The sequence below is a fragment of the Salminus brasiliensis genome, chromosome 23 (assembly GCF_030463535.1).
Source record: "Salminus brasiliensis chromosome 23, fSalBra1.hap2, whole genome shotgun sequence".
Lineage (NCBI taxonomy): Eukaryota > Metazoa > Chordata > Actinopteri > Characiformes > Bryconidae > Salminus > Salminus brasiliensis.
Genome location: NC_132900.1, coordinates 11,458,334 through 11,468,712, shown reverse-complemented (window position 1 = coordinate 11,468,712; position 10,379 = coordinate 11,458,334). Strand labels below are relative to the sequence as shown.

Here is a 10,379-nt window from a genome sequence, read left to right as displayed (position 1 = left end):
TTAGCTATATTAAAAAAATTAAACCTCTAAAATGACTGTTATATTGGGGACATACAGCATATCGGAACTGCACTGTTTTGCAGTGGGTCTTAATGAATTGCATTGTTGTGATTAGAATGTTAGCTAGCCTGTGGCTACACTATAAGCCACAGGAATTTTTCCAAATATTGCGTTTTTATGTTTAATGCTGTAATAAACTGACGGTGTAAGCATTAACTTTGACGGGAGGCACTTTTTTTATCTCCTCAGTTCATTTGCTGTATCAAAACTGCTGTGAAATTCAGTGAAATTTGAGAATTGTTAAGACTTGCAGTTCCTCTCAGTTAGAGGGACATGGGATAGTTTGGGAACCCTGATAAAAAAAATAAATAAATACCCTGAAAGTGATAAAGTCCTGATTTCCAAAGATACTAAGTTAAAGATCAAACTTTCGAAGTTTGTTAAGCAAGATTACTTTATAACAAAAGAGGAAAAGGAACTGGAGCAAACATTTGGGCATAGTCTATGGTCAGTACTTCCTAACACCCCCTTTGGTAAGTGGTAGCTATTTATTTATTTATTTATTTATTGTAGCAACTAAGCATCTTTTACTTTTTGTTGAAGGGATTTCCCTCCACCAGTGAAATGGTCCCTGTGCCACTGGCTGCAGCACAAGCCCATAGCACGACCTGTCCACCCAGAGCTTAACAGTTGGGCAGGTGTTCTTCTAATCAAATTCTGCACCTCTTTTTTTTCCTCTAAATATCCCTTCGCTGGCTGTGGCAGAGCCGTCTTTTTTTATCAGGGGGAATCGGGGTGCTTCTGCATACGCAGAATGAAAGCCTGCAGCCTGCAGCCGATTTGCCAGGGACTGGACAGTACACCTTTGACTTTAATGGCCATTTAAATATGATAAGTTCAAATAGCGGATACAATAATGACCATTGTGTACCATATAATCATTCCTTTATTTATCAGTTACATTACAGCACATACATCCTTCAGCTAAGAAAAGGAAAAGTGAAGATAAAAACAAAACGGTCAATAAGCTTCTTACATCATAAGGGGAGACATGATTACATCCTTATACACACAGCTGCGAATAGAAAAGGAATAATACATCTACCATTTTAAATCACTGTTTTTTGTACTTTGCACTTCTTTTTTTTTTTATTCATCATCTTTATGTGTAGATTTACGGACATCATTTTTGACATTATTGCTTCTGAGCTGTGAAACAGAAATCAAGTCATTCATGAACGTCTCATACCTTAGAATCTGTATTCTAGGGTTTTCGTAACTTGCTATTATGTTCAAAACCTGTAAAATTCAAAGGCAATAAACTAGGCAAATCCAGTTATCAGTACGGACACATCTTTAACGAGGTCTCTGGTGGTGTCGGTCACTTCCATCTAAGAAACCATTATTCTGACCACTCCTCCCACCAAATGAGCTGGTTCCATTCTCCTGCCATCAGATTTAAAGGCGAAGCCCGAGATGTCCAAACCACGTGGTTAAAAACGCACACGCGGACATCTGGCCTCTTTAAGAACGGCTCGGGTTTAGACAAAAGCTCTTACGTTATAGCAAATATTACTTAACCTCTTAGAAAAATAGATCTGCAGGTTCATTGGAATATTCTTAGAACACAGTAAAGCATATCTAACATCCAGAGTGTTTTGCAAGAGGAGTTCATATTATAAATAGCTTAATATACAAACCTTTTTGCAATAAGAAATACCAAAAGGAGAAATTATATTTTACAAATTGGCAACGCAGGGTGTTTTTTTTTTTTTTTTTTTTCTTCTCTCTTCATGATCTGGCATGCATTTGTATTCAAAACAACCCTCAACAATCTATCTTGAAATCCACAGACAGGCCAACGTGGAAGTCAGAAGGAAGGATGGTCAGTAAGAAGCCCAGGCCAAAATGGCTAAAAGTCTCAGCACTGAGCCAGTGTAAAGAGTGTTGATCCGTATTACAGAGAGAGACAAAATGAGAGCGAGAGAGAGAGAATGATGAAAGTAAACGAAAAATTAAGCCAGAGAAGGATAAAATAAAAATAGCAAAAGAATGAAAGAAAAAAAGAAATAATGTGGCAAAAAAAGAGCGGACGCAAGAGAGGCTGAGAAATTGAGAAAGTAATTGTAAAAATTACAGAAAAGTAAAAAAAAAAAAAAAAAAAAAAAAAAAAAAAAAAAAAAAAAAAAAAAAAAAAAAAAAAAAAACACAAGGGTAGAAAATAAATCTGGAAAAAAAGACCATGAGAGACTGCACCCAAAAAAAAAAAGAAGAAAAAAAAAAAAAAAAGCTTGTGTGAGCTGAAAGGTGAGGTGTTCAGCCATATCTGTAGTGTGTTTGTTTGCGCACGTGTGTGTGTGTGCGTGTGTGTGTATATGTGCGTGCGCATATAGTGAATTATATTGTGCCCAGTTTCATTGTGGAATTTGTCTAGAGGTCACAGTGAGACAGTGTGAGGGCCACAGTCAGAGAGAAAACGAGTATGTAGAATAATACAGAGCCAGTGTGGAAAGACAGGAGACCGGTCCGAGTCTTCTGAAAACACAGACGAGGAGGAGGAAAACCACAGACTCACACGGACCAATAGGAGAATCATTGGAGAAAAACCAAAACAAGACTAAAATCTACCATCACATGAAGAAAAACAAAAATAATTGTTTATCCGCTGGGAGCAGCTTGTCTGACACCCATTATCCACCAGCAGTGAGGCAGGTCGCACTGCATTTATAAATAGAATCAATTCAATTTGTTCTATCAAGATCTTCTTATTGTCATTTTCACAGTAATCAAAGCTGTTTTGCTTGCTGGCCAAATGCTAGTTTTAGTAAGCTGGTGTGAAAATCTACAAGCCTTTGAAAATGACAAATTGGGGGGGGGGTAAAATTCACACAAGCTTCTGCTAGAGTGCTTCCGCCCTGCACGCTTTTTGTGTGAGCGTAAATTCAATGACAAATGGAGGGGAAACGAGCACATGAGAACAAAAGCAATTTCAAAATGTACTTAAATCAATACATACACACACACACACACACACATACATACACCTGGCCCATTTACTGTTCTCCATGGATGGAGTCAGGCAACCACACACAAGAAAAAAAAAAAGGAGACCACACCCAATCTGTCCAGCAGAGAGAGCTTGCACACAGGAAGAAGAGGAGAAGGTGGTGTGGGGGGGGGTTAAGGTCATACTGGTCCAGTGGGCCAGCAGAGATAAGAGTTTCCTGGCCCAAAATATTGTCTAAAGAACAAAACAACATAAAAGTCCGACAAAAAAAAAAAGAAAAGAAAAAAAAAAAGAAAGAACTATTTAAAGAACTTATGGCAGTCTCCTTGCAAGTGCCTTGATCAGAAGAAACAAGTGGCCAACATTTCTTCTGTTACACTGGGCTGTAAAGGTCCTCTTCATCTTTAGGGTCAAGATCGGTTTTGCTCTTTGATTGAGTGTTACATTGTTGGATGTTTTAAAGCTCTATCAAACCATCCACGTTTCCTTGTTTGTTTTTCTCTCTCCTCAGGGTGAAGGTAAGTAAACTGCAAGTCCTCTGATTAGCACGGACGTTTTCACTGCAAATGGACTCTGGCATTGGTGGCAATCAGTCAAAATTTCATACTGACCTCACGGGTCATGGAGGTCGCCCGTGTTTAGAAGCCTGGGTCCTGCTGCCTGTTTGGATCTTCAGGTGTACTGGGCGGCCACTTCCTGGGTGATGAAACGACGCAGACGCTCCAGGTACTGGCTGTAGAGCTCGATGTCGTTGTGGCCGGCTCCCTCCACCCACAGTGGCTCCACAGCTTTGGGACAGCGCTCAAACAGAGCAAGGCCGTGAGAGAAATCAATGACTTCGTCCTCGGTCCCATGGATGATCAACACCGGAGACGTGATCTTAGACACCTTCTCAATACTGAGAGAGAAGGGAAAATAAATACATTTATACACACACACACACACACACACACACACACACACACACACACACAATTTCAAATCATCTAATTAGCTTTCCAAAAGGCCTGTGCTGTAAAAAAAAATATTCTTTAAAAATAAACATTTGTAAATCAGTTATCAGACTACCATAATCCTCTCAAAAACCTGTAATTTACCAAAAACTATTCTGCTATTGTGTTCCTCAATTCGATAGTAGCAGCAACTGCTCAAACCGGCATTAAGGTAGGCAATCAGCATTAAGGTAGGCAATGTACTTCTTTAGCTTGCTAGACAGGGAGTGAGAAGTACACTCAGTCACTGAAAACAGCACAAACCAGTGCAACTAAAAGAGGAACCGCGCAGACCAACGCCATCTGGCTGTGTTCAAAATACTCTGAATCTCCATCCATTTATTTTGAATCTCCATTCATTCATCAATATTTTTTTTTTTAAAACAGATTTCTACAAATTAACTACACATCCAATTGCTTGGTGGTAGAACTGATTCTTGGGATGTGTGACAGTGACCACCATCGAGTCAGACCATAGTCTGTTAAATTGCAGGCGTATTTGACATTGTTAGTAGGCTAGCGATATTTAAACATAGGGGAGGCGGCACATTACGCAGACAAAAGCACATCTGAATAACCAATTCACTAACTTTGGAAAGGCGTCAAAGCAGTAGGTCTTCTTGGTATCGGGGAAAGCCACCCTCATGCCCGAGGTGAGTGGGGAGTGAAGTACGACAGCAGCACACTCATACCGCGATGCCAGGTCCACTGTGGGCACTGTCCCAATACTCTGACCATAGAGGATTATGTTCTCAGGGCTGATGCCATATCTGGAGATTAATTAAAGGAAAAGATTAATGAGGATTAATATACCAAAAACACACAAAGGTTATACATATTTATTGCACACTGTATAAGTCCGGTTCTGCTTCTCAGCAGTTCACTGATCACTAGAGTCATTATGGTTTATCTCCAGCTTGCCTGTCTTTGGCTGGCAGTTCGAAGGGAAGTATACTTGACCAGTATTCACTCCATGGGCACCATAATAGGACTCTGACTGTAACTGTGTACTCTTCTATTTTATAAGGAGTCCAGGAGTACTTTGGCCACCACAGTACTCAGGTCTGGCTGACTGAAATCCCACTTTTAGACAAAAATGTGATCAAGCTGTTGAAAGGACAGGAAGCTGAATTTAAAAAAAAGTTTTAAGCCTGTGGTTCTGGATCTGTCGCCAACTCGCCATGCTAATTTCTGCTTAGCTAGCTTGACAACAGATGCACAGAGCATTAGACAGCTTACTGCAGCTTCTCCAACTGCTGAGTGTGCCAAATGTTGACAATATAAATTTGTCTCAAAGTCGAGCGACTGGTGTTGGTAGTAACAATTGGAAAAGAGATTCTGTTGTGTTCAGACTATTTAGGCTTAGCCAAGTTAGCTAGCAGGCTATATACCCCAGAACAGACCATGTTCCAGCTAACCGAGGCTCAAACCCTACAGTGAATGGTTTTGGAAGTTTTTTTTGTTTTGTAGGCAGATTTGCTTGCCCAGTCTTTTAATTAAACTCAGCCTGTCGCTAAACTCGCAACTAAGGTGGGCTTAGTCCCCCCCACTGCTGTTTTCAGAGCGTGATATCACTAGTTAATGAGCTCCCGGTGTCCCCCCACCCTGTGGTTCTCGTGAATGCACATATAGGAATGAGCTCATTTGTCCATAAACTAGACAGAACAGAACAAGACAGCAGACAAACTGGAATTTTGAAATACAGCCCTCATTTTGAGAGGTCAAGATTTTTTAAATACCACGGTATACCGTATTACCATTATACCACCCAACCCTAATCTACAGCACTAAAAAGTGCAGCAACTGTGACTTCCTGGAAACATCTCAGCTCTCTTACACACATTCTGGAAAAAACACACACACACACACACACACACACACACACACACACACACACACACACACACACACTCTTTATTTACCTTGTGCGCAGCGCGTGCCAGGCCGCGTCTATGTCTGCATAGAGGTTCTTCTCGGATGGCTTCCCTGTGCTGGCTCCGTACCCAGAGTAGTCATAGGAGAAGATGTTGCAGTTGATGCGGGTGCCCAGCCCAATGTAGAAGCTGCTCATCTGACCCAGATCCACAGCATTACCATGGGAGAACAGCACAGTGAACCTGCGTGAACAGACATCAGAAACACTCACAGTGAGACAAGTGTCAAAACTGGATGCAACTGAATGAAGAAAAGGGGGGGGGGAAGAGTAATAAAAATAAAGCTGCAATAACACGGTCATCACATGTTATAAGAGATGTATGGGGAAAACACAGCTCGGTTATAACATCATTTGATTAAAAAAAAATATTGAGCAGAGTGTGACTGTACGTGTGCGCCTGTGGGTTTTTTTTGTCCTAAATTAATTACTGGGACATATTAGGCCATTTCTAATGGACTATTCATTAGGAAATATTCACAAAGGGCTTTGAGAAAAAGAAAAAGAAAAAAAACTTGAGAAATTTGGAGAATTTTTTGGAGCATGTGTGTTGTGTTGATATTAGTTTCCACATTTTGTATTCATTATTGTTTTTGAATGCTCAACAGCTACAGCTAATCTAACCAGCAACTGCCACAAGACAGAACAGTTATTTAATATATGTAATGATAAAATACACTAACAATAAATAATATATTTATTATTTAAAAAATAAATAAAATAAATAAATAAATAAACTCAGCACAACAAACTGCTCAAGAAATCACCCTTGTGGGAGCACTTTAAATAATTTGACAAAAGTGTCAAGGCAAAATTTGGGATATAGGTGGTTTACAATAGAGGGAGGACAGATTTGATGAATCTCACATATGCAAGTACAATGGTCAATATCTTTAAAAAACCTTGAGTCCTATTAATAATATACTAGGTTTGCTGGCATCAAAGCTGATTCATTTGCACCATCAAAATCTACACTATTAATACACTGTTGCTACCTATAGGACATATTTAGAACATTCATAATAAATATACTTAATTATGTTTTACTATTAACTATTAAAAAAATACTGTAACAACTACTTAAAAAACACCAATTAGAATATGATGCCTGTAAAAGGCTGGCAGGACCAGCCACACCAAGTTTCTAGGACAAAGTCCTTCATCACAATCATATTCACTCAAGTAAACCAACTGACTACCCACACACAGTCAGAACAAAAGCTGATTGCTACCTGGCTGAGGGGGCACAGCGGATGTACATGCATCCCACTTTGTTCCCTCGACTGGAGCGGGTGAGGAACACCTCGGTTCCATCCAGCTCCCGTTGGGAATACTGGAATTCTGCTCGCTCGGACAAATGAAGCTTCCACCTGCCCTCTCCACCTCGGTCACCAAATGCTCCCCCACCTCCTGCTCCACCTCCACCCAATCGGGATCGTAACCCTGGGGCCCCCAGGTTGGAGGCCACAGCGGGGGTAGAGTCCAGGTCTGGCAGTAGGCTGTAAGTGGGCTCCGGAGGCAGGAAGGCCAGCTTCGCCGCAATCCGGCTCGGACATGGAGGGCAGCAAAACAGGCCGCACAATTCGCTGACGGACAAGCCGTTCATCTTCTGCTGCCACGCTGGAGAAAAGCTGGAAGAGACTGAGAAAAGAAAGAGTTTGTTATTTCAACAAAGCAACAACTTGTCTTGTACTGATGTGGAAACTAAATGTACAGTAACCAACTGTTATACACTTAGTTCCACAAGTGCGTAGATTAGGCAAGTGCTGGTAAACATTTAATATAATTCTATTTCAGAGCATTTAGCTGTCGCATTTATTCAGAGCGACTTACGATGCTACTCGGAATACAGAGGTGGGCCAATGTAACGATGGGGCTCTTGCCCAAGGACCCTTACTCATGCAGCACAGCATAGTCACCCAGACTGGGACTCGAACATGGTGTGGGACCTCACTGGCAGATAGAGGTGTTATTTGTTATCAAATATACAGTGTAGCCCACTGCGTATGAGAGGACAACATTGCAAACATTACCATGAGCTGTGCAGGTCCCCAATTTGAAAGCAAAAAAAAAGCTATATGAGTAACGTTTAACATTACTCATATAGCTAAAAAAAAATAAGGTTCCTCCAAAACCCTTTCTGGCCATGTTCTAACCATCTGCAGCTGATGTTCTGCACCTGCTTCTTCTTTTAGCTATTTTAGTTACTGTAAGAACAAATGTGGGGGGTGTTCTAACTTTTCCCTTACAAAAGAAAACTGCATTTTCTATTCACTATCTTTCACAAATGATTTTAAGACATCTCTTCAGCTTTACATGTTCAGTTAGATCACCTCCATCAGACGTCCATACGTTTGTGTTCAATGTGTTCAAACAGACACAGGTTTGTTTGTGCTATTTTTTTTCTCCACATGACTGTACATAAAAGTTACGGTTTCAGGCCAAATCTTGCTGCTTCACTAAAATAGCAGTTAGTCCCCTAACAACGGCCACGCCCCAATATTGGGCACTTCCTCATGGTGCGAAACTCTAGATGCACAACATTGTTAGAGATGTGGGGGTTTTATTGAAACAATAAGGTCCAAACGCGGCTCTAAGGCGGGAGCTTACATTTACTGAATTTCATCCAAGCGATTGGCAAAGAGAGAGAGCGCAAACGCGCAATTTGTGAAGTGGACGATATCGGGGACGCCCATCGTTTGGGCCCTAACTAATACTATACAGATTCTCTCCCATACTGGATACAATCATTTTTTATTCAACATCTCATTTTTCATTTAATTAAACCGGTCTGATTAGACTGTCTGTAATAAAACCGGCAGTTGATTAGTGTTCATTAAACTTAATAATAAATAAATAAAAATACAGTGCATCCTGATACAATAAAATATGGCCATATCGCCCAGCCCTACGAAACAACAGGAAACAAGGCCCTTATATTTCATCAGCTACTTCAAACAAGCCGTACACCATCGGGTCATTAGTGCAGACTAGTTAAACCGGTTTATTATTAATTCATATATTTAGTGGGCTTAAATGTAGGTAGTTAGAGTTTACTGACACAACACAAAACGATGACCAAAGTAATTCCTGCAGCTATTTAGTTTATATATCTGTAAAAAAAAAAAAAAAAAAAATCTCTCAACCTCAAAAATCAGAGGTGTGACCAATCGGAAAGTACACACACACACACACACACACACACACACACACACAGTCAACAGGGCAGCAGGAAATGACCTAGTGCTAAAGAGAAAAGGGATCAGGGACTAAAACATGTAAACACACACTAAAACAGACCAGTTTCCTTACAAATGTAGTTAGTCACTAGCTAACGAACCTGAAACCGAGGAGCCAAGCAATTCACCACGATATCCAGCCTAAGGCTGACAACACCTGCCATTCGACTAACGCTGATGTTAGACTAATAAATCCAGCTCAGGGATTATTATCTCAGGGACATTATAGCTAGCTAGTTAACATGGTCCATCCCAACAGTGCTAGCTAGCTATCGTTAAGCAGATTTAGTAGCTAAGTGGCTAATAAGTTAGTTTAGTAGCATTAACAGACAGTTCCGCTGCTCGGCAGCTAGAGCTAGCTAGCCTAGCTAATTTAACCTAACAAGCCAGCTAGGATAGCTAACAAGCTTCCTACCTCCACCGCACAGGCTTCTCCTTTATGCTGTGGCCAAATTAATGATTCCTTTTGACTTGAAGTTTACAAAATAAACTAGCACCGATATGGATAAGGACCACATTAACACTACATAATCCTAAATAGTTTATTTGGTCCCACCTGAGAGCGTTAGCCGGACCGCACGACGGCCGCTAATGGTGCTACTTAACGGAGCAGGCTAAACCGCTAACATGACACAAACCTCAGATTGCTTTGGAAAAACAAACCCTCACACCGGTACTTACCGACGCTTATTTGGAGCTCTGAGCAGACTGTAGGCACCTACACATGAAAAGACACTAATCCCTCAACCCAGAATATAACCCGTGTCCCTAAAAGCATCTTGGAAAAGCCAGTGAGAAAAGCTCAGCTGCAGCGCTCGGCTAGCTGTTTTGCTACTAGCGGTAACGGCGAGTGAGAAGCCAGGAGAGCTCAGGCTCCAGATTTACTCACTAAAAGCCGCAGTTTCCAGAATAAAAGCTCTGGACTGGACGCCTGTGTGCGTTTAAACACATGTACTTTAAACAAAGGATTAATAATATTTATTAACGATAGCGAGATGAAAGGAAATTAGTAACTAATAAGCAGATAAATAATATTAATACCCACGAATAGACCCAATAGTATTATTTTACCCATGTATAAAAATACTATATATATATATAAATATATAATATATATCTAAGTATAATATTGTAATAATAATACTAGTATTATATATATATATACTAATACTGCTGGAATACTACTACTATAAAAAGTATTAATGGTA

The 10,379-nt window shown here is 40.4% G+C and overlaps 1 protein-coding gene across 1 annotated transcript; it reads right to left on the bottom strand.

Moving 5' to 3' along the window:
* Positions 1–2,220: 2,220 nt before the first annotated feature.
* Positions 2,221–10,000, bottom strand: abhd17aa (abhydrolase domain containing 17A, depalmitoylase a). The gene is made up of 5 exons (XM_072668770.1): positions 9,853–10,000; positions 7,165–7,573; positions 5,922–6,116; positions 4,590–4,769; positions 2,221–3,905 (listed from the first exon to the last, which is right to left on the bottom strand). Exons 2-5 carry the CDS (start codon positions 7,536–7,538, stop codon positions 3,680–3,682), a joined length of 975 nt encoding a protein of 324 aa, XP_072524871.1. The 5' UTR covers positions 7,539–7,573; positions 9,853–10,000; the 3' UTR covers positions 2,221–3,679.
* Positions 10,001–10,379: the final 379 nt, after the last annotated feature.

Bases quoted from the DNA above. Each gene is read 5' to 3' on its own strand.
- abhd17aa (XM_072668770.1), bottom strand. From the start codon at position 7,538: ATGAACGGCTTGTCCGTCAGCGAATTGTGCGGCCTGTTTTGCTGCCCT. The intron at 6,117-7,164 runs GTAGCAATCAGC...CTGTTCACGCAG, and splicing joins CGCTGTGCCCCCTCAGCCAG to GTTCACTGTGCTGTTCTCCC. The intron at 3,906-4,589 runs GTTAGTGAATTG...CTTCTCTCTCAG, and splicing joins TGCTTTGACGCCTTTCCAAA to TATTGAGAAGGTGTCTAAGA.